Source organism: Anomaloglossus baeobatrachus, chromosome 3 (assembly GCF_048569485.1).
Source record: "Anomaloglossus baeobatrachus isolate aAnoBae1 chromosome 3, aAnoBae1.hap1, whole genome shotgun sequence".
Lineage (NCBI taxonomy): Eukaryota > Metazoa > Chordata > Amphibia > Anura > Aromobatidae > Anomaloglossus > Anomaloglossus baeobatrachus.
This window is the reverse complement of record NC_134355.1, coordinates 640,584,143-640,608,768: the sequence shown is the minus strand read 5'-3', so window position 1 is coordinate 640,608,768 and position 24,626 is coordinate 640,584,143. Positions and strand designations below refer to the sequence as shown.

Below are 24,626 nucleotides of genomic sequence, written 5' to 3'. Positions count from 1 at the left end.
ACAGATCTTACCTGCGTCCTGCGGCTCCCGGCCCACAATGCGGAAGGAAGGAGGTGGGCGGGATGTTTACATCCCGCTCAGCTCCGCCCCTCCGCTTCTATTGGCCGGCTGCTGCGTGACATCGATGTGACGCCGAACGTCTCTCCCACTCCAGGAAGTGGACGTTCGCCGCCCACATCGCGGTTGTATGGAAGGTAAGTACGTGTGACGGGGGTTAATCGTTTGTGCGGCACGTTCAACAAATTGAAGGTGCCGTACATACGATGGGGGCGTTGCAAAGCGCATATGATATTGTATGCGAAATTGCAACGTGTAAAGCAGGCTTAATACACTATCCATTCTCCAGCAGCTCACCCTATACTAAATGCAGCTAAGAGCTTGTCAATTAGCCCTGAAAAGTAATGTCGGTTTGTTGCTGATGGTAAAACACACTGTCCCTTCTCCAGCAGATTCTCTCCCTAAGCCCTACACCATTCCCGGGTACAGTGTGGCACACATGGCATCTCTGGGCCGACCGACCACAGTAATGCCAGTAGCCAAGATGGCCGCAGCATTACCATGATTGGTAGGCAATCCCAGCATGTTTAGTGGCTGATAAAAAGGCGGGACCCATGTGGGGCAAGGACTAGAGCATGATATATATTGATAAATATACATTGATATATATACATTTCTTTTTTTTACCAGTTTTAATATGTTTTCACCAGTTGAATGAAAAGAACGGACATTTTTACAGCTCAATACAGGCCAAAAAGACAACCCCAGAAATGTATGATAAAGATAACGCTGTAATTTACCCCTACAACATGTTCTGCAAGAAAATAACAAAAACTAAACAGTCTACAGCTCAGAGGAAAAAATGCGACATATCGAAAATTAGCCACCACGGTCTGCGCTCGGAGGTCGCACAGCCGGGAGGTGTCGCACAGCCGGGAGGTGTCGCACAGCCGGGAGGTGTCGCACTCAGCCCATTGCGCAGTAATAAACGCTCCGCGCTGAGTGCTGCGGTTGCGGCGCGGGTTCGGCAGGGGGCGCTGCGGCCATACAGTCTGTGGAGGAGGCGGGGTCTGTGACGGCTCCTCCCCCCGACCAGTATAGGCAGATCCCTGCGCTGTGAGGAGAACAGTGTGGACCGAGGACGGCCGAGGATGGACGCGTTACCTGCGCTGTGTCTGCTGCTGCTGGGGGTCTGCTCACTGGCACTGGCGGTAAGGAACGGCGGACACCGGAGGGGAGGGAACGGAAATGGCGCCTGCAGGTGTGCTCCGTGTCTGGCAGGCACTGCTGCCCCCCGGGATACCAGTACTCACACCACAGGAGGCTCTACCGCCCCCCAAGGCTATACCTGTACCCGCACTAAAGCCCCCCCCCCCCCACTACTCGCACTACTGCCCCCCCCCTGTATACCTGTGCTTGCACTACTGCCCATACCCACCCCCCCCCCGTATACCTGTACTTTTACTACTGCCCCCCCCCCTGTATACCTGTACTTTTACTACTGCCCCCCCCTGTATACCTGTACTTTTACTACTGCCCCCCCCCCTGTATACCTGTACTTTTACTACTGCCCCCCCCCCTGTATACCTGTACTTTTACTACTGCCCCCCCCCCCCCTGTATACCTGTACTTTTACTACTGCCCCCCCCCCCCCTGTATACCTGTACTTTTACTACTGCCCCCCCCCCTGTATACCTGTACTTTTACTACTGCCCCCCCCTGTATACCTGTGCTTGCACTACCGCCCATACCCCCCCCCCCCTGTATACCTGTGCTTGCACTACTGCCCATACCCACCCCCCCCCCCCGTATACCTGTACTTTTACTACTGCCTCCCCCCCCTGTATACCTGTACTTTTACTACTGCCCCCCCCTGTATACCTGTACTTTTACTACTGCCCCCCCCCCTGTATACCTGTACTTTTACTACTGCCCCCCCCCCTGTATACCTGTACTTTTACTACTGCCCCCCCCCCTGTATACCTGTACTTTTACTACTGCCCCCCCCCCCCCTGTATACCTGTACTTTTACTACTGCCCCCCTCCCTGTATACCTGTACTTTTTACTACTGCCCCCCCCCTGTATACCTGTGCTTGCACTACTGCCCATACCCCCCCTGGTATACCTGTGCTTGCACTACTGCCCATACCCCCCCCTGGTATACCTGTGCTTGCACTACTGCCCATACCCCCCCTTGTATACCTGTGCTTGCACTACTGCCCATACCCCCCCCTTGTATACCTGTGCTTGCACTACTGCCCATACCCCCCCCTTGTATACCTGTGCTTGCACTACTGCCCATACCCCCCCCTTGTATACCTGTGCTTGCACTACTGCCCATACCCCCCCCCTTGTATACCTGTGCTTGCACTACTGCCCATTACCCCCCCCCTTGTATACCTGTGCTTGCACTACTGCCCCATACCCCCCCCCTTGTATACCTGTGCTTGCACTACTGCCCATACACCCCCCCCTTGTATACCTGTGCTTGCACTACTGCCCATACCCCCCCCCCCCCTTGTATACCTGTGCTTGCACTACTGCCATACCCCCCCCCCCTTGTATACCTGTGCTTGCACTACTGCCCATACCCCCCCCCCTTGTATACCTGTGCTTGCACTACTGCCCATACCCCCCCCCCCTTGTATACCTGTGCTTGCACTACTGCCCATACCCCCCCCCCTACCCTGTTCCTGGGCTTGCACTACTGCCCATACCCCCCCCCCCTTGTATACCTGTGCTTGCACTACTGCCCATACCCCCCCCTTGTATACCTGTGCTTGCACTACTGCCCATACCCCCCCCCTTGTATACCTGTGCTTGCACTACTGCCCATACCCCCCCCCCTTGTATACCTGTGCTTGCACTACTGCCCATACCCCCCCCTTGTATACCTGTGCTTGCACTACTGCCCATACCCCCCCCCTTGTATACCTGTGCTTGCACTACTGCCCATACCCCCCCCCCTTGTATACCTGTGCTTGCACTACTGCCCATACCCCCCCCCTTGTATACCTGTGCTTGCACTACTGCCCATACCCCCCCCCCTTCCTGTATACCTGTGCTCGCACTACTGCCCATTACCCCCCCCCCTTCCTGTATACCTGTGCTCGCACTACTGCCCATACCCCCCCCCCTTCCTGTATACCTGTGCTCGCACTACTGCCCATACTCCCCCCCCCTTCCTGTATACCTGTGCTCGCACTACTGCCCATACCCCCCCCCCTTCCTGTATACCTGTGCTCGCACTACTGCCCATACCCCCCCCCTTCCTGTATACCTGTGCTCGCACTACAGGAGGCCGGTGTATGATGTAGGTAGGATATGGTGTCACTCCATGGTTCTGTTATAGCTGTGACTGTGAAGTGGTCTCTGTGCACTATATGTGAGCACTTTGTCGCTGCTGTTATTATTGCTGTACATTTGTCGCCCTCCTGGTCAGTGTAATGTTGCACTATATGTGAGCACTTTGTCGCTACTGTTATTGCTGTACATTTGTCGCCCTCCTGGTCAGTGTAATGTTGCACTATATGTGAGCACAGGATCTGCAGAGTTTCTTCCTCCATAGGTTGATGATTTGGTAGAACAGTGGAGATGCTATGGTTGGTTATGGCAGTATAGCGGTGAATTTTTTCTGGTTTATGTTGTGCCCAGTATCAGTGCAGGGTGTGTGCTATCAACATGGCGCGATGTGTTGGTGCGGGATGTGTACTTGCACTATAGGTGAGCATAGCACTTGCACGACATCTCGGGGTGGGCACTGGAACGATATCACTGGTATACATTATGCCCTAGTAATCCTGAGCATGGCATATGCCCTGCCACCCTTATGTGCCAGTCATGTGATGCCATCTTCTCTTACAACTAATGCCCATGTTTTTTTAGGGGGGGGGAGACGATATCTCATTAGCCTACAGATTGCCCCCTTGTGTGGAGTATAATGTCGTACAACAACCACTGTGTCGTATGCCCAGACCCCTTTTGTAAAGTGACACCGTTTATTGTAACTCGTGTTCCCTCCACCCACCACTCTCCATAATAAACGGCTCAATATCCCAAAGGATTGTGTATGGTGCATATACATAAAAGTGCGGTGACTCCACCCCCCACTCATTGTCATCGTGGCCCCAGGTACAGGACCCTCACATCTCATTCATGGTCTGCAGCCTCTCCACAGGAGGTTGGGTTGCACAGTCTTCCCTTATTATAGTGTGTGTGTGTGTGTGTGTGTGTGTGTGTGTGTGTGTGTGTGTGTGTGTGTGTGTGTGTGTGTGTGTGTGTGTGTGTGTGTGTTGTGTGTGTGTGTGTGTGTGTGTGTGTGTGTGTGTGTGTGTGTGTGTTTTTTCTCTCTCGTTTTCTTCCTTTTTTTTTTTTTTTTTTCTTAAGCCCTTTGTCACTTTGAAAATATCTGATTAGACCGAAGGAAGAAAGTGTTCCCTTTTTGGAAGGAAAGGGTCTCGTGACACCTTAATTACGCACATTGGTGGCTTGGATGGCAGAGCATCGTTAGTCTTGGGCATGACTGTCATGTCCATTTTAGGAATATTCTGTGCTGCTGTGCTTTGATGGGGTCACCTGCTGCACCAATCAGCACTGTTTCCTTTTGGTATTAGGGTAACGTGTGTCTGTCTCTCTCTGTTAGAGAATATACCCGAACACCTTCTATCTTGTCGTCGTCCCATCTCATGGCTGGACTAGCTGTGGTGGCCAGTGAGAAGCACAATTCTTGTAGCTATGGTTGCCAAGGTGGCATATCTCTAGAAATAAGCAATTTTTCCAATTGCTCTGCTCATGAGAGAGACCTAATGGTAACTAAGGGCAAAGAAACTCCAGCACCTATAGTGCTGGCAGAACCTTTTGAGTAACCACACACTTGAAATGAGTGGATAGCAAGAACAAATGTGTAAACTTCAAGCAATGTAAAAACCAAAAGAATATATTTTTACAAAAACGTGGTGCTCCTCGAGGTGGGTTGGGGGGGGGGGAGGCATGTGGCTAGGTGTTTTGGTGCCTGTAGGGGGGACTTGAGGTGTGGATTAAGGATTCTATGAATAAAGCAGTGATGACCCTGTGTCCTGACAGCTCCAAGCCTTATAGATCGCAGCTGTTGGCAGAACGCCAGTGCATGAAGGCTGCAGGTATAGGGACGTGGCCTGCAAATTAGGGGCTTACAGAACCTGGTCTGGATGGCACTGCCAGGTGAGGAGATATAATTAGGCAGGTGTTTGCTGCCCTCACCATCGCTGCAGATGTGACCCTTCTCTCGATGGCTTTTATATCTTTGCTGGATTTATTCTTATTTTTTGCTATTTGAAGAAATCAATGACTTGACCCGCTCCAGAGGTAGTATACTGCCAGACTCTCCAGTGTACAGCTGCGCTTAGAAAATAAAGATGCTTTTTCCATAGGACGGACCCTCCCTACACTGCTACGTAGACTTCAATCAAAAAGGGTTTTCTTCTTTTGCATTATATTCAGCAATTTTTGTAGGAATTTTATATAGAGATATAGAGATATTATACTGTATGTATTACTTACCCATAGGCTGGTTTCACACCTCCGGTTTTTGCTGTGAGGCACAATTCGTCGAAATGCGGAAAAAAAACTGATCCGGCGCAGGATCTGTTTTATTCCCCATCGACTTGTATTAAACGCCGGATTGTGCCTGATGGCCTTGCGTTGCATGCAGCGTTTTTTTGCCGCCCAGCATGTTGTATAATGGATAGCCTATGGGCGCCGGATCCGTCGTTATCTGGCATATGACAGAATCAAAAGACGGATATGTTTTTTTGAACGGAGCATGCCCAGTATCACAACGGATCCGTCAAAAAACGGAAGGAAGGTATGGAAAAAAACTGATGCGAAGGATCAGTTTTTTCGCTGGATTGTGCCTGACGCTGAAAAAAAACGGATATGTGAAACCAGCCCCCCCAACCCATACCCCCCCCCCACCCCCCCCCCCCCCCCCGTTTCCAAATGGTGCTCACATCACCGATGTGACTTCTCACTGCTGCGGTTCCGTCACCTTGTCATCCTGAGCTGCTGATGCACCCAGTTCTGGTTTAGCTGATGTCGTGCTGTAAATTGTTGGAAAAATGATCCCCTCAGATAGGAGTGATCTCTCCTATTCATCGTCCTCTACCTGACGCTCTGTGTAAACATGTCCCAAGGTGGGATCACTTACAGCATTGTCTGTGCAGGGGATAAGGTTTCTGCTGTGACTTTATTCGGGCCCTCCAGCATTGAAAAAGACAACCCTACAGCTGCTATCTGTGTTACATCCATTTTACCTGTCGTTTCAGGTGACTTTACAAAACATATTGACTTTTTAAATGGGTTGTTCAGTGAGAATTGTGCCGACTCGGTGATAACTGATTAATTTGGGGGGGGGGGGGGTCTGACCTCTGAGTCCTGCACCAAGTGGTAGAATGAGGAATGTTTATACCCATTTTAATGGAGCGGTAGTAGACATGCTCTATCGCCATTCCTCTTATGTAACTGGGATAAAAGTGCACTGTCGGGGGCCATTGCAGGCTCTACCTCTAATTTTCAGTTCTGATCAAGCTGCCATGGTGTCTCCCATGCGCAGCACACCCAGACGTTTGCCATCCCCTCCCTATTCTCAATATAGCACATGTGCAGAAGCTTGGAGTGTACAGCCATACAGAGAAGTGTAAGGCTATGTGCCCACGCTAGAATGTCCCTGCGGATTTTTTTGCCTGAAAATCCGCGACTTTCGCTGGCAAAATCCGCGGTAAATCCTGTAGCGTGGGCACATAGCCTAAAGCACTGCGTCCTTAGACGCAGCAGCACAATACATTATTATACAGAGCAGACCAAAAGTTTGGACACATCTCATTCAAAGAGTTTTCTTTATTTTCATGACTCTGAAAATTGTAGATTCACATTGAAGGCATCAAAACTATGAATTAACACATGTGGAATGAAATACTTAAAGTATGAAACAACTGAAAAAATGTCATATTATAGGTTCCTCAAAGTAGCCACCTTTTGCTTTGATTACTGCTTTGCACACTCTTGGCATTCTCTTGATGAGCTTCAAGAGGTAGTCACCGAAATGGTTTTCCAACAGTCTTGAAGGAGTTCCCAGAGATACTTGGCACTTGTTGGCCCTTTTGCCTTCACCTCTGCCGGCTCCAGCTCACCCCAAACCATCTCGATTGGGTTCAGGTCTGGTGACTGTGGAGACCAGGTCATCTGGCGTAGCACCCAATCACTCTCCTTCTTAGTCAAATAGCCCTTACACAGCCTGGAGGTGTGTTTGGGGTCATTGTCCTGTTGAAAAATAAATGATGGTCCAACTAAATGCAAACCGGATGGAATAGCACACCGCTGCAAGATCCTGTGGTAGGCATGCTGGTTCAGTATGCCTTCAATTTTGAATAAATCCCCAAAAGTGTCACCAGCAAGCGCCCTCCACACCATCACACCTCCTCCACCATGCTTCACGGTGGGAACCAGCCATGTAGAGTCCATCCGTTCACCTTTTCTACAAAGACACGGTAGTTGGATCAAAAGATCTCAAATTTGGACTCATCAGACCAAAGCACAGATTTCCACTGGTCTATATGTCCATTTCTCGTGTTCTTTAGCCCAAACAAGTCTCTTCTGCTTGTTGCCTGTCCTTAGCAGTGGTTTCCTATTAGCTATTTTACCATGAAGGCCTGCTGCACAAAGTCTCTTAACAGTTGTTCTAGAGATGTCTACTACTAGAACTCTGTGTGGCATTGACCTGGTCTCTAATCTGAGCTGCTGTTAGGGTACCTTCACACTTTAGCGATGCAGCAGCGATCCGACCAGCGATCTGACCTGGTCAGGATCGCTGCTGCATCGCTACATGGTCGCTGGTGAGCTGTCAAACAGGCAGACCTCACCAGCGACCAGTGACAAGCCCCCAGCCAGCAGCGACGTGCAAGCGACGCTGCGCTTGCACGGAGCGGCGTCTGGAACCTGCGGACACTGGTAACTAAGGTAAACATCGTGGTATGGTTACACCGATGTTTACCTTAGTTACCAGCTCACACCGCTTAACTTAGCGTGTGCAGGGAGCAGGAGCCGGCACTGGCAGCGTGAGAGCTGCGGAGGCTGGTAACTAAGGTAAATATCGGGTAACCACCTTGGTTACCCGATGTTTACCTTGGTTACAGGTTACCGCAGGCTGTCAGACGCCGGCTCCTGCTCCCTGCACATTCAGGATTAGTTGCTCGTCTCGCTGTCACACACAGCGATGTGTGCTTTTCAGCGGGAGAGTAACAATAAAAAAACGAACCAGCACTGTGTGTAACGAGCAGCGATCTCACAGCAGGGGCCAGATCGCTGCTTAGTGTCACACACAGCGAGATCGCTAATGAGGTCACAAAAAACGTGACTCAGCAGCGATCTCAGTAGCGATCTCGCTCTGTGTGAAGTACCCCCTTAACCTAACGATTTCTGAGGCTGGTGACTCGGATAAACTTATCCTCTGCAGCAGAGGTGACTCTTGGTCTTCCTTTCCTGGGGTGGTCCTCATGTGAGGCAGTTTCTTTGTAGCGTTTGAAAGTCTCCCCAAATGCAGTGGCAAAAAACATCAAAGTTCTCCCCAATTTTTCGGACTGACCTTCATTTCTTAAAGTAATGATGGCCCACTCGTTTTTCTTTACTTAGCTGCTTTTTTCTTGCCATAATACAAATTCTAACAGTCTATTCAGTAGGACTATCAGCTGTATATCCACCAGACTTCTGCACAGCACAACTGATGCTCCCAATCCCATTTATAAGGCAAGTAATCCCACCTGACAGGGCACACCTGTGAAGTGAAAACCATTTCCGGTGACTAGCTCTTGAAGCTCATGAAGAGAATGCAAACAGTGTGCAAAGCAAAAGGTGGCTACTTTGAAGAACCTAGAATATAAGACATATTTTCAGTTTTCACAATTTTTTAAGTATTTCATTCCACATGTGATAATTCATAGTTTTGATGCCTTCAATGTGAAATCTACAATTTCAGAGTCATGAAAATAAAAAAAACTGTTCGAATGGGAAGGTGTCCAAACTTTTGTCTGTACTATGTATGTATGCTCGTATGCTCGTATGCTCGTATGCTCGTATGCTCGTATGCTCGTATGCTCGTATGCTCGTATGCTCGTATGCTCGTCGTATGCTCGTATGTCTCGTATGCTCGTATGCTCGTATGCTCGTATGCTCGTATGCTCGTATGCTCGTATGCTCGTATGCTCGTATGCTCGTATGCTCGTATGCTCGTATGCTCGTATGTGCTCGTATGCCTCGTATGCTCGTATGCTCGTATGCTCGTATGCTCGTATGCTCGTATGCTCGTATGCTCGTATGCTCGTATGCTCGTATGCTCGTATGCTCCATACGCTCATTATATATGTAATAAGTGTGCTGCCAGGATCTTGCTTTTATCAAGAAGGATTCTTACAAGAATTGAGTTCAGGATGGGGAAGTGGCTCCTAAGTGGAGAAATCAGATTTCTGTGTTGCTATCACTAAGTTTCTAACTTGCCTTCACTATAGTTTTCCTTAATATATTTAGGTGCAGGTGTTGTAGGCTTTTATATATTCGTCTTCCAGTACAAGTAAACGTATCCCTTTTTGTAAAGGGGTTGTCTCCTACTAAACAATCTCTTTTGCGTGACCCAATATGCTGAATAAAATAAGCATACTTTCCTCCCAGGCAAGCGCTCACATGAACTAACATTGCAATGACGTCACCCAGAGTGGTGGAATCGGGGGAGCTCAGGGTTTTTTACCTCCTAGTTTTAATTGCTGGATTGCCAAGTGGCCGAGCCCCCACTTTTGTTTTTACAACCCACGTGGTTTTGGCTCCATGCATGCGGACATGTCTGTCTTCTCTGCTTCTTTGCTCGGCTGAGGTTTCCATTTTCCAGTTTGCATAGTGCACAGACCTATAGACACAGAAATAAAACCCACCAATTCCACTCATGTTCTTGCACTCACAATTGCCTCCAAACAGAACACATTTTTCTCTCTTAGCACCTTTTGTTTGTACCTGGTCCTCCCCCTGTGAAGAAATGTACTGAGAGTAATTACTGCAAAGGCCCCAGTGTTTGAGGGTCCCCTGTCTGCCGGGATCTCCAGTAGGTAATCTCATCTGCATGGAAATGTGATTCTGGTTATCTACCTGGGGGTAAAATCAACTTTATGTACGTGAGGACAGGCACCACAAGTCTAGGTCTAATCAGAAGCCTACGTAAACTATAGGGGCCATCACAGGTCAATAATGTGCCCAAAAAACTGCAAAGCTAGGCTTGGAAGCCATATTGGGCTTGGTGTCAAACAGTCGCCCAGGAACTGAAGACTGGATCTGAGCTGGACATGAAAATGGATGGAAAAATGAAATATTGTCCCTAAGGCTACTTTCACACCAGTTTTTTGGCATCGGGCACAATCCAGCGTGTACTGCTCTGGCTTCTTTTCTTTTTTTTTTTTTTTTTTTTTGTTTTGATGGATCCGGTATACCTGATCCGTCAAACTGATCCGGCACATCCATTTTTGCATTGGTTTCGTCTTTTTTTTTTTTTTGCTGGATCCATTTTTTTACAATAAACTGGAGCATGCGCAGTTTAAATATAAAAATATATATATATATATATATATATATATATATATAACAGATCCGGCGGCCGCATCCGATTTTTGCCGCATTACGGCAGCGTCCATAGGCTTCCATTGTAAATCACGGCTTTCTGAGCCTTGCTACTTCTAAAAACGCACAACTGCTGCACCCAGTAAAATAAGTGATGTCACTGGAATCGGGGTCTCCTTCCCTACATTATGTTGCTCTAAGATGAGGTGGCAAAAGGCTAGTGACAGATTCTCTTAATATGATTGAGCATGGCTTGCCAGAGCCTGGACTGAGCATGGCCTGGTCGGAGTGAGTCCTAAGGGTACGTTCCCACGGTCAGTGTCCGGAACGTTTTTGGACTCTGTTTTTGCTGCGTCCGCGTGTCTGTGAAATAAAAAATATTTTCTATATTCACCTGTGTCCAGTGCTGCTGTCTACTGCTTCCAGGCCCGCTCATTATACTCATTGAATATTCACTGCACCTCGGACCTGAAAGCAGGAGCATCGCTGGGGACGAGTGACTACTCAGCAAGCTGTGTGTGCAGTGACGTCCAGGAGGTCATCTGAGTTCCCAATGAACTCAGATGAACCGTGAAGTCACCTTCATGATACCTGCTGTAGCGGGGGTGTCATCAGGAGGTCAACAGAGTTCATTAGCAACTTTGATGACCTCCTGGACGTCACTGCACACACACTGCTTGTTTGCTGGCTACTCCCCTATCACCCGGCGATGCTCCGGCTTCCAGGTCCAAGGTGCAGTGAATAGTCTATGAGCATAATTAGCAGGGGTCAGAAGCAAAAGACAGCAGCGCTGGATACTGGTGAATATAGAAAATAATTTTTATTACAAAGACACATGTTTTGTCCGGAATGTGTCACATGTATGCAAACATAGATGTCACACACATGACCATACCCATGCGTGTGGCTTGTACCTGATTAAACATGGCCGGCCTAATAGTTCATGGCCAGGGATTGTTTTTGTGAGAGAACTCTTCTTAATTTTTTTCATTTTCTTCTTGGATATAAATATGGGCATGTATGAGCCACAGAACCCATACACCTAATCCGGGGTATATGTCATCCGCACCCGGTTTGGTACATATGGGAGGTTAGCGTCTCGCTGGCTCCTGAAGTCTACAGTAACTTGTCCGCTCCTGGTCTACGAGGATCCAAAAACATTCAATGCAGCCGAGCTTTCCCAAAACTGAAATGAGGGTGGCAAGTTCTTGTAGCCGAATTATGCCTTTAATACGACTCTGATTTACCTCCATGTTGATTAATGGTCCTGTGAAGGATTTCCCACAAGTTCAGCACTTTCATATATTTATCGTTATGTGACCTAATTAAATCGACAAGTGGGAACATGTCCTCCAAGGAAGCTGCTGACGAGGATGGTCCATGTCACTGCTGTTCAGGTAACGAAACCCAAAGTGCCTCAAAATAGTTTTGGCAAACCTTCTTCTTTCTTTTTTTTTTTTTTTTTTTTTTTTTTTTTTTTTTTTTTTTGGGGGGGAAGGTTCCTTCCCAAAAAAATGAACTAGTCTATGAAGAGTTTAACTGGCCCTATAGAATGAAGAAGGGGTGTTTATATATAGTGTGGATACTTTGATCCTGAATGGCAATGACAGATTATCATTTCCAGCTTTGTGTTGGTTGTTTGTTGTGTTTTTTTTTTTTTCCTCCATTTTTCACCAAAGCTTGTGACTTCTGCTCGTACCGTCTGGGTCATAACAGTAGCGACTCCTGTGTCTTCTATGTGTTGTAATAAATGCTAGGAATTTGGGTTTCGCCGGTCCGCACTAATCATTTACAGTGTAGTCTGCATTACGTACGGGAGCAGGAATTTCTATCCAGACACTCGGCTGACTGTGAGCGGAGACGGTTCAGATTGGTGCTGGGGAAACTGGAGCAAATGGGCTGCGTTTATGGTTTTTACAGCCTCACTGGCACAATAACAAGGACTTTGTTTTCACAAAATATTAATGGTTTTGGGTTAAATCAAAGCGGCACCAGTGCCAAGTGTACAGTGGGGAAGAGGCTTGTGCCTGCGATGGCCAAACTACTGGCCACATCTGCAAGTGGGCAATCGTGTCTTTACCCAAGCGGGGCATTAGGAATAGTAGCTGACTTTTTAAAGCAGTATATTCATCTCAGACCATGTCTGGTAGATGTGGACAAACCCATACCCCCCCCCCATTGGTCTTATCATATGGGCCGAATGGAACTTTTCGGTCTTCCCTAGCGCTGAGGCCTGATGTCACCCCCCCTCCCCCCCCCCGCACTAACAGAGTACCAATCTAGGCCTTTTTGGGGTAACCTGCCTGATGTGCCAGTCTACAGTAAATTTGGCATCCCTGCACCCCCAGTTCTCCCAATATTTTCAGGCCCTACTTCTGGCCCTGACATGGTTGCAATAGATCACGTTTTTCTGTTTTTTCCTCTTTACACAAAGCTGTAAAAAAGATGAATGCAAGTGAAATATTGTGGAATTTTCCTACCGAGCTGCGGCCCTATAACCGACCTTGTGGTCTGCATCACAATGAACCTCCAGGAACCACTCTCCGGCTCCTGACCTCTGGATTTGTGGTGGTTTTATTCCTCCCAGACTGAATTTTACATTTCATTTGAATTTTTTTTTTGTATTGTCCCCCTTTTTTTTTTTTTTTTTTTTTTTTTGCCTGGAAAGGCGTCTGACCAGCTCGTACGTCTGTGCAGCAAACTTTTTTTTACGGTATCTTTTTTTGTCTTATTTTTAATAATGCTACAAAAATGGCTCAAGACGTGCAACACCTTTTTATTAAAGAGTGTGCGGGGAAAGTGTGAGAGTGGTTGGTTTGTAGCCGCGTCCTCAGCTGTTTACAATTATGGGTTTCTGTAGAGGTGCAGTTCTTAGTTCATGGTTTGTGTAGTCCATCGGCTAGCAACCCCCCCCCCCCCCCCCACAAATACTAAACTCATCGCAGGGTGCGGCACAAGGAAGCCTGGCAATGTCTGGCCAAGACTCCAACTTATCCGCAGTCACTTGGCGACTATTGCCCTGAAGCAGGTCTCCCGCTCGTCAAAGTGACTGTCCTTGAGGCCGGCCTCTGATGTTTGTCATACAGTGACCATAGTGATGCATGGAGCTGCTGGATTCCTCAATATTGTGACCTGATCCTATTGTGCGAAAGACCGGACCGTCACTCATGTGGTGATGATCAATTGTGCAAATCTACCCAGTCATCATCCGGTGTTGTGCTCTCTCCCTCCCTTCCCCCTCTGTCTAATTCCATTGGTGGAGAAAGTCTCCTACAAATATGATGTTCCCCCCCCCCCCCCTCCAGATGACCCTTCTACTGACTACCCGTCTACTGCCCCATCATAACTTTAAACTAATGTCAACCAAACCTGCTATTGATAAGTTTAGCCAACAGCCTAAAGGCTGCTTTCCATGCTGCGACATCGGTAGCGATCTCGTTAGCGATGTGACACGCCAGATCGCAGATAAGATTTGCCGAGATCGCACATAGGTCATTTTTGTAGCACCGGTCACATGTGCGATCTGGCGTGTCACATCGCTAACGAGATTGCTAGCGATGTCGCAGCGTGTAAAGCACCCTTAATACTTAAGGGGACCCTGAGCAGTTCATTGTCAGCGGAGTTCCGGATCCAGGATGTCTGATTTTTGGACTGCCCATTGTTTCGCTCTCCTGGAAATGAGCACTTGAGGTGGTTCTCCTAGATGACCCAGGACCACTCTGCAGTAAAGACTGCCAGACAAATGGTCAGATCCATAATCTGTCCAACAGCAGTCTGATGGGTATGGTGGACTTTAGTGGGCATCATGTGAGAGCTATAAGGCTATGTGCACGTTGCGTAGTTTCATGCATTTGGCACTGCAGTGTAAACTCTTGCGTCCTGCATCCCAGCATAATCTATGTTGATTGTGCATAATCCATGGGCATGTTGCTTTTGAGAGCGCAGCGATTTGGATGCTGAAATTTTGATCCAAATCGCTGCGCTCAAAAAAGCAGCATCTCAATTATTCCGTGCGTTTTGAATGCTGCTCCACTCTGTCTATGGGAGAGGCAGCATCCAGAACGCATGAAATCTGCATCTATTCTGCAGACAGACTGCAGTATTTCTGCAGTGATTTGAAGCGCACATGTGCTGCCAAATCGCTGCAGAATTTTCAGCATGGACACTACGCAACGTGCGCACAAAGCTCAAGCGCACGTTGCGTATTGCACTGCAGCGTAAATGCATGCGTCCGCTCTACAATCTATGAATATTGTGCATGAGACGTGCGCACGATGCTTTTTTTTTTTTTTTTGAACGCAGCGATTTTGGTGCTAAAATTTTCACCCAAATCTGTACGTTCAGAAAAGCAGCATGTCAATAACTCCGTGCGCTTTGGATGTGGCTCCCACTCTGTATGGTGCCATAGCGCATGAAATCTGCTTTTTTTTTTTTTCTACAAAAAACCTGCATCCATTACCCAGTGTTTCGGCATCGATTTTGAAGTGCACATGTGCTGTCAAATCGCTGCAGAATATTCAGCAGTTACGTGCGCATGAGCCCGAAGACTGGAGGTAAATGTCTCCATGCGAATTAAGTGGTGGTTTTGTATGCAAGATATAGAATATATATCGTTGGCACTTGACCCCTTCAATGACCATTGCTAGAAATGTGATCGGGGCCTCTTGGCATAGTCAAGTAAAAGTAAACTGCAGATCGTCCAGACGATGCCTTGTACCCTGGGTATATACTTAAGTGTGTGTGTATGTGTATGTATATATATATATATATATGTATATATATATATATATATATATATATATATATATATATATATATATATATATATATATATATATATATATATATATATATATATATATATACAGTTGGAATGACTTGCTTAGGTGTTATATGCTTTATTTTTCTTTCGCTCCCGCTTGACTCGGTGGCTGTAATAGCTAGTGCAAGAAAGGAAAAGTGAAGCCTGACATGTTCCTGGTGTGATGCAATCCAGGGAATGGCGCGCTGCCTTATCTACAGTCGGCTTTGATTTTTCACTTAGTCATCTGTGGGGTTTTTTTTTTCCTTCTCAGAAGTGCTGCCAAACCCCAGCATCCTGCCCAGTCCGCTCTCCTCACACCTGACATGTTCCAACACTAACCTGGGTGTGTACCTGAACCCCGAGCACGTCATCCGGCTGAGGAGCCTGTGTCTTGTGCGGTGCAATGGCGCTTTGTTTTTTTTTTTCTCTCCTCTGCACCAGATTTGCCCAAATTGCATCACAAAATGTGAACCTACAAAGAAAGAGGGTCCAGCCATTAAGTGGAAAATATATATAGTTTTATTAACGAATTGGCAATAAAAAGGAAAGAAAACTGTCAGATACAACAAGTGCAGGTTAGGCTGCTTTCATCACATCTGCAAGCCCTGCCATGTGATTTAGTGCTGTATATTTTGAGACTAGCATTGGGATTACATTAAGACTAACTTAAAAAATACCAAAAAAACACCCCGAAACCTCTGCTTTGCTGGGATCCATCAGTAAGTCCCTCGGACTGCGCTTGGATGTCGTCCGAGGGAAGTTCGTCGGTTTCCATGCACCCATAGACTTGAATGCAGAGTATTATAGGTCCGTCCATACTCTTTTTGAACAATGTTGATCTGTATAGTGAGGATGGCATGGCGGCTTCTAGTCTCTACTTGACCCCTGGATATCTTTGTGGCATATTGCATAGTTTCTCACATGGAACATCTACCATGATGCGTTTCGTTGTCCCCCATTGACCACACATCTCAAAGGCATGAGGAACCCTGCCCCTCTTGCTCTCCTCAATCTTCTGAAATGCTCTCGTTTAGAGGACCATCTCATAGATGGGGCTATAAGCTTTCCCTTTGTCACCTGTGGAAGTCTCTGCTTTACTCGCGTCACGTTTTGCTCATCATTGTATCTTTACAGGCACAAGGGTAACAATGTTTTGAACTTTTGACTTTCAGGCTCCATATCTCACCATCCACTACAGCCTCAAAGGTGAGAAGACTGCCTTCGTTTTATAGACAATCATCTTGACTATCTCATACATAAATGTGATTTGTAACTATTTAGCATAAGATTAGTTATGCAGATTCTTGTCAATATCTGTGTTTCATCTTGTGGTAGAAGAAATATATTTGATTTTTTTTTTCTTCCTGTATACCACAAATTACAACCTGTCCTCACCTTCCCTAATAGCTGAGGTTGAGTTCCAAGTGCAACGTCTCTAGTTCCAATCGAGGAGCAGCCATGAAGATGATTTCCCAAGAAAAGAGACGTCATCATCCAGCTCATTGATAGCGGTCTCTGTCAAGAAAATTGTCAGACTGCATAATGAGTGGAATGACAGTAGGAAGAACTTGAAACGAAATCCATCCTCCTCTTGGCTTTTGGATGGACGTCCAGGGAAAACACCAGACAAAGTCGGCTCCTCACAAGGTCTATTGGTTCAGGAGCAACAAACGCGACTGGAGGCGGCTCGTATACTTCATAATAGTGACATTGGACATCCATGGAAGCACCGTGTGACGCACGTTACACAAGTCTGGAATGGTGGCCCAAAGCAAAAGGTGAAGAAGGCTGGACCTCACTATCCTCATAAGAAGTATTGGCTCGAGTTTGCAAAAGTCAAGGTGGAAAGTAGAAGATTGGAAACGTGTGATAAGATAAAAGCCAATAGACTAAGCTCTGATGGGTGTTGAAGAAACAAGTGAAAAATGGGCAAACGGACCAAGAAATTGAAGGAACTGTCAAGTTCGGTGGATGAACACTGGTGATATGGGGATGATTCACAGCCCAAGGGTTTATTTAGATCAGTGGTTCCCAAACTCCAGTCCTCACGACCCCCAACAGGTCATGTTTTCAGGATTTCCTAAATATAGCACAGGTGATGCCTTGATAATATTCAATCACCTGTTCAATAGTAAGGAAATCCTCAAAACATGACTTGTTGGGGGGCCATGAGGACTGGAGTTTGGGGAAACACTGGTTTAGATACTTGACCAGAATTGTGGTGGTCACAATACTGAGGTATATGTGAGTATCCTACAAGATGGGTTACTTTGTACACTTGAGAACTATGGGTATGAAAAGGACTACCTACTGTTCCAGCAGGAGGAAAACCTGAAGTATACATTGAAAATGGCGAAGAAAAGGCTCAATGACCATGAAGTAGGGGTGCTGGATTGGGCGCAGTCCCCAGACCTCAACCCAATCCAACACTTGTGGGTAAAGTTGAAGTAAAAGCTGTATATATCCCAAAGAGCCATTCAGTATGCACCAACATTGGGAACGAGTAGAAGAAACCTGGGGTCAGATTTTAGTCAAAACATGCTTGAATCTGATGGACAGCACGTATAGAAGGATTCAGGCAGTGCTGAAAGCCCAAGGTAGATTTCCAAAATTTACAAAACAGTAACCGTGCAGTGGCGGGACAAGAATCTACATAGCTAATCATATACTTAATAGTTGCAAGTAAAATTTATGTATGTGAGAGCCAAGATGGTCTATAAAATGAAGGCAGTCTCACATTCAGTGCTGTAGTGGATGGAGAGATATGGAGCCTGAAAGGCAGTAGTTCAAAACATTGTTACCCTTTAGCTCATCCATGTAAAATTGGGTTGCATCTCAATTCGTAATGAAGATGGCCGAACCAGACGCTCCTGGTGATATCCATATTTTGTTGTAGACCTAACGCAGTAGACATGGGTCTTGACTTGTCCGGATGTGACTTGTCTCTCCCTTGTGTACTATTCACCACTGAGTCACCGCAGGATAAGCCCAGACGAATACATTGGACCCAGTGACCTTCTACACCACTTCTAAGTTCAGACTGGGAGTCTGGTTCTTCCCTTGTCTAAGACAAGGTCAGGAGGTTTTTTTTTTTTGTTTTTTTTTGTTTTCCCCTGCATCACTTCTCTTGGATGAAAAAATATAAAAAAAAAAAGCTGTGAAGAACTAAAGGAGTCCCTAGGATCCCGTATGATCCAGTAATCATCAACATGGTTTGTTTGTTTTTCCCCTCCATTAAGTTACAGTACGTCACATGTCCGGAAATGGACTTTAGCTTTATTTTATGAGTGCTGAGCCTAAGATCCATGGAGATAAATGTAAGATAATTGCACAACTTTTTTTTTTTTTTTATATTTCCAAATTAATAAGTTACTATTGTAGGTGATGAGCTCTGGAAGGACTACCGTATTTTTTTGGATTAGAAGATGCAGTTTTCCTCCCAAAAAATGTTGGCGGAAAATTGTGGCTTAATCTGAATATAGCTTACCGGGAGGTGGAGAGGGGTCACGGGAGGCCAGAAAATGCTGTGCTGCAAGCACTGCCCTGTGCTGCGGGCAGACAGCGAGGCGCTGTGTGACGGGCAGGCAATTTGAAGATGTTGGCGGTAAGTAATTCAAATAATGGCGCAGACTCCAGCTGCCATTTCTTTGAAGCCCACATCGCAGACATCTTCAGAATGGACTTTGCATCGCCTGCCGACCCAGCACAGACCACCAGATTATAAAACAGACCCCATCGATAGATATAGATAGATATATTATATATACGTGTGTGTGTGTGTGTGTGTGTGTGTGTGTGTAATTATACACCAAAGAACGACAACTTTTATTGAAGGAATTGGTGAGCGGCACAATTGCAAGAGGAACACCAGCATCAGGAATTTCCCGGCAAAATAGACATGATCACAATTTGAACCATGAAAACCAATGGGTAACCATATACACAGTATAGAAGATGAACGTTACCAATAATGACAGGTATGTAATAGGACAGAAATAACCTGTAAGTCACAGTTACTGATCTTAAATAGATTACCGACTAATTGTCAAGCTTCACTAAAAAGTGACATTACAAATACAGAGCCTGATGGTAATATGTTAGGACAGCAAGAAAACTCATAGGTCGCATATGTATAAAAACATATTACTGACTATATTGTCATGCCTAACCAAAAAAATGACATAATAGGTACTGGGCCCAAAATAGACTACCAGCGGGTCAAAGAAGCCATAGCCCATTGAGGATAAACATACCAGAGGAGAGACCTGGTGTCAGCGTCCACCCAATGGCCGTTTCAGCAGGAAAAGCCTTCCTCAGGGGAAGTGGTTACGTGAGGGAAGTGTGAGGATTAAAAGGAGGCATCATCGAATCAAAAGTAATGGGTGGATCGGTGACACATGAGCTGCCACAGCAACCCAGGACGCCAATCGCCCACCGCGTCATGCATCACCCGACGTCCTCCCCACGTAACGGACATGTGACAAAACACATGGCTGTCACGTGAGCGGACGTCACGCGAGACCTAAAGATACAGCAGCGCGACCGCAGTCTGGAGCGGGAGGGGCGCCTGCGTACATGCCCAGCTAAAATGCCATGTAGAGAATATTAAATCTCACTAGATAAATGCGGTCATATGTAAGTGCTTGTCATGTGTTTTTCTTGCTGTCCTAACATATTACCATCAGGCTCTGTATTTGTAATGTCACTTTTTAGTGAAGCTTGACAATTAGTCGGTAATCTATTTAAGATCAGTAACTGACTTACAGGTTATTTCTGTTCTATTACATACCTGTCATTATTGGTAATGTTCTTATATACTATGTTCTTCTTCTATACTGTGTATATGGTTACCCATTGGTTTTCATGGTTCAAATTGTGATCATGTCTATTTTGCTGGGAAATTCCTGATGCTGGTGTTCCTCTTGCAATTGTGCCGCTCACCAATTCTTTCAATAAAGTTTTCTCTTTCAGCTATTGGGCTTTGTTGGTCGTTCTTTCTTTTGGTTCTTATGTGTCCATCCAAAATTAATTAACATGTATTTCTATGTACTGTAAGCCAGACCAAATAATTTTTGGAGGTGTGTGTGTGTGTGTGTGTGTGTGTGTGTGTGTGTGTGTGTGTGTGTGTGTGTGTGTGTGTGTGTGTGTGTATATGTATATGTATATGTATATGTATATGTATATGTATATATATATATATAATATTTTACAATTTACCTTGTCTCTAAATGTGGAGTGCGTCTTTATAAAATGAACAATACGGTTAGTGGGAGATCTGCAAATTGTCTGGAATTACCCAGGATCTAGAAGAAGGTCCCAGTATTATGTCACATCAGTATATATAATACTGGGGGCACCTGCTTATAAGAGAACTCTATTCCACAAGTCAGAAGATTACATGAAGGCTTCTTATCACCTTGGAAGGCCCCTCCTGCCCCCCCCCCCCTCCCCCGCTTTGAGAATTTGGAATGTAATCTTGCCTGCCCCCAGGGTAATATTTAGTCTTATAGATTCTGCCTTACAGAAATGACTACAAAGTGCAAGAGGGATTCTAGTGTTTAGTGGCAGATAATGGGGCCATCACCGAGGTTCTCCCTGTCAGATGTCTACAAGAGGAATCCCTTTTACTCTTGTGACCACCTCAGGGGTTGCAGTGTGTATTTCTTGGATCCTCAGGGGCGGGCCCACTTTTTAGAGATTTATTGGCAATGCATCATGAGAAAATGGAAGCACTGACTTTAAGGCTATCTGCCCATGGGAGTTTGTACCTGTGGATATATCTGCAGGTTCGGCCGCAGGTTTCCCGCAGCTGCTCGCCGGAATCAACAGCTATTTTTAGCTGCGGTAGTACAGCGAAATATCTGCAGAAAACCTGCGGACATTCATGCGGATTACCTGCGGAAGTCCTGGCCTCTATCTCCATAGTGGAGAGCCGTGATTTCCGCAGATAGAATTGACATGCAATTTCATGCGGTTGTGCAACATCCGCAGCATATTCCGCAAGTATCCGCAGCATGGACACAGCAGTCCCATAGGATAACATGGGGAGTGTCTGTACATGCTGAAACCTGTGGATCTATCTCCTGTGGGCATATAGCCTAATGTGGATTATTTACCCTCATACAGATTACCTTTGGGAAGGAACGGTTTCTGGTCATGAAGAGGCTAATCTGCTCAATAGAGACGTCCTCTGGAGGTGGTGATTCCTCTGAGGGTATATTCTGATATTACACTGGGCTGCTTATAAGGAATTCCTTATTTTAAGACAAATTAGGGAGGGAACTAAACCTCCAGCAAAAGTCTGATATCTCAGCTTTTCCATAGTGTTTGTTGTGATGAAGTGCACAGCCCCAGCTTTTCAGGACATATGAAGCTATGGCTTCAGGTCAATCAGCAGCTACAGGTTTGGGTTTTTTTTTTTTGCTTTTTAGGACCAAGAACTTTGTGTGTGTGTAATATTAATGTGTATATTAGTATAAATTATTTTATAATAAATATATATATATATATATATATATATATATATATATATATATATATATATATATATATATATATATATATATTTTATTAGTGGAACCTTGGATTACGCGTATAATTGGTTCCGGGAGTGTGCTCTTAAACCAAGTTACTCTTATATCAAAGCAAATTTTTCCATAGGAAATAAATTGAAACACAGACAATTCGTTCCACAACCGAAAAATATTTTACTGTATTTATACAATTTATTACATTAATACAATATAATGTACTGTATTCATAGAAAATTATTACAGTACACTAATACAAAATACTGCACAGTACAGTAAAAGCATACAAAACAATTTTTAAACTGCATGTTAGCTTACAATAGAATTGTTGGTGCGAGAGGCACAGTACAAGCAATGTGCTGCACTGGTTTATCAATAAGAGTACAATACTGTATCCACAAATGCAAATTGATAGATATGCTGTATAGTATATCCTGTACTGTACAATGGTTTACTGTATACAGTACATATGTACAGAAAGTTGCCTCCAGAGCGGGTCAGAGGGCGGTGTAAGGACAGAACCGGACGTGTGCACGGTGGGCATTTGCTCTTATTACAAATCATTGCTCTTAAAGTTTACAAATTTGTAAAAAGCTTTACTTGTCTTGCAAAACGCTCTCAGACCAAGTTACTCTTAATTCAAGGTGTGTGTGTGTGTGTGTGTGTGTGTGTGTGTGTGTATGCACATCAACAGTGGCACCCAATCTATATTGCAAAGGAGTCTTAATTCCTCATCACATAAAACAAGTTTGCACATATCCGTGCAATGAGCCCTAGAACGGTCTAGTTTGTCAGTATAGCTTTCAGACAGCACTCCAGGTGCTGGATCTTCCCTTCACCTCACTTCCCTACGTTATCCAATTGGCTTCTCTGCCCTGAAGTAGTAGCTCACCTCCCTGTTTCCAGAGACAGATTGCATTTAACAGGCAGTGCTCAGCAAGTTGCACAGAAAGGAGACATCTAGTGGCTGGCATAATAGTGACTTTGGTTTATGTATGATGAGATCAATTTTACAAATGCAGCTGGAGGGCTCTGATCCCTGTAGTAGACGCTGGCATTCCGTGCTTTCAGCTGCTCATTCTTTGAAATCTAGGTGAAATTTAGGAGTGTACCGATGAGGTCTCTCCAGCAAATCAGCAGGAACGTATTGCCAGAGGTGGAGGCCGGATCTGTCTGAGGCTTTTTTTTTTTTTTTTTTTTTTTTTTTGCTTGCATTCCTGCCCTTGCAGAGGCGAGCTGGCTTGTATTTTCGTGAATCACCTTTGTTGGCTGATTCCCCGCTTCCATAGTCTGGTAGCCCCAGTAATAGGTCTCTGGGGGGGGGGGGGTGTAATGATCTTACTTAGACTTTCTATTAGGGCTAAGCCACACGGCGAGAAAATCGGTGCGAGTGGAGTGCGATAAAACATCGCATTCCCCTCGGACCAATTCTAGCCTGTGTGTCAGCACACATGGGCGATTATTTTCTCAGCCCTAATCGGACTGAGAAAACAATCGCAGCATGCTGCGATTGTAAGCTGAGTCTCTTTCTCTCGCACCCATTCAAGTGAATGGGGCGAGAGAAAAATCGCACTGCACTCGCGGTACATCGGTGTACTGCTAGTGCAGTGCGAGAATGGCAATACCCGGCTACACAGGAGAGAGGGAGAGAAATCCCTCCCTCCCCTCCTGAGTGCCAGCCCGCCCCCCGCAGCTGAGGTCTGCTCGCACGAACGGACCTCAGTTGCAAGGACACAGGCATGACACTCGGCTCTGCTGTACTGCCAGCACGAGCCGAGTCTCATGCAAGTGGATCGCAGTAGTGCCCGTGTGGCCCCAGCCTGTTTATGAAGGATTGATGAATTGGACAGTACCCGCTGTACCACATCTGATAATGCCAATAACTTAGAATCCCTCACAGAATAAACTAGCCTAACTCCTATAGCGCCTCCGCAGGAGACATTAATAATTACATCTGATCCTACAGAGACGTTCTGAGAAACTCCTACTAAAACCACTTTTTTTTTTTTTTTTTTTCCCCCCCCCCTGGTTGGAAATCTAAGCTTTCTTGCGCACATTTTGAGGAAAAGTCAGATTTTCTGCCCAGTATTCCAGGAAATCCAGGTGTTAACTGAAGCAAAAGTAACAAGCGCCATGCAAACTAATCTTTATGGAAAAGCCACATTGTGGTGGCTGCTCGTACATGCAAATAGGAGGGGGAGACTTTCTATTTCCTCCTGATGTCGATCTGATATCTGCTTGTGCAAAGCTCGTCTAATCGGGTAAATGGCAAAACCTTTATTGTGCTTGTGACCACAGCCTTAAAGCGGCTGTCCGGCAAAAAATAAATTCTCAGCTACGCAGGGGCAATCGGAGCGTTCTTACCACTGCTCCAATGGACCGCTGCTCCATTCTTCATTGGGTTGTTCAAATAGCTGCGCTCTGCAGTCCCATAGAGGATGAATGGAGTATAGTGGTCAATCATGCACCCTGCCGCTTTGCTTTTTCCCACCGATCCGTGCAGGTTCCAGCAGTCGCGCCCCCTCCAATCTTCACCGGACCACTTGTATAACGGCATGTGTTGCAGAGAGTTTCCAATGCAGATAATTTACTTAGAAATCTGCAAGAAAAGCTGCATGTATTACTTAGATATCACCTTCCTCCATTGTATAAGGGTGAACCCCAC

At 45.9% G+C, this 24,626-nt stretch overlaps 1 protein-coding gene across 1 annotated transcript in view; it reads left to right on the top strand.

Moving 5' to 3' along the window:
* Positions 1-1,045: 1,045 nt before the first annotated feature.
* SDC1 (syndecan 1) overlaps positions 1,046-24,626 on the top strand; it is a 48,180-nt gene continuing 24,599 nt past the window's right edge. The window contains exon 1 of the mRNA XM_075341138.1: positions 1,046-1,208. Within this exon, the coding sequence (XP_075197253.1) occupies positions 1,149-1,208 (60 nt within the window). The 5' untranslated portion in view covers positions 1,046-1,148. The remainder of the gene's footprint in view (positions 1,209-24,626) is intronic.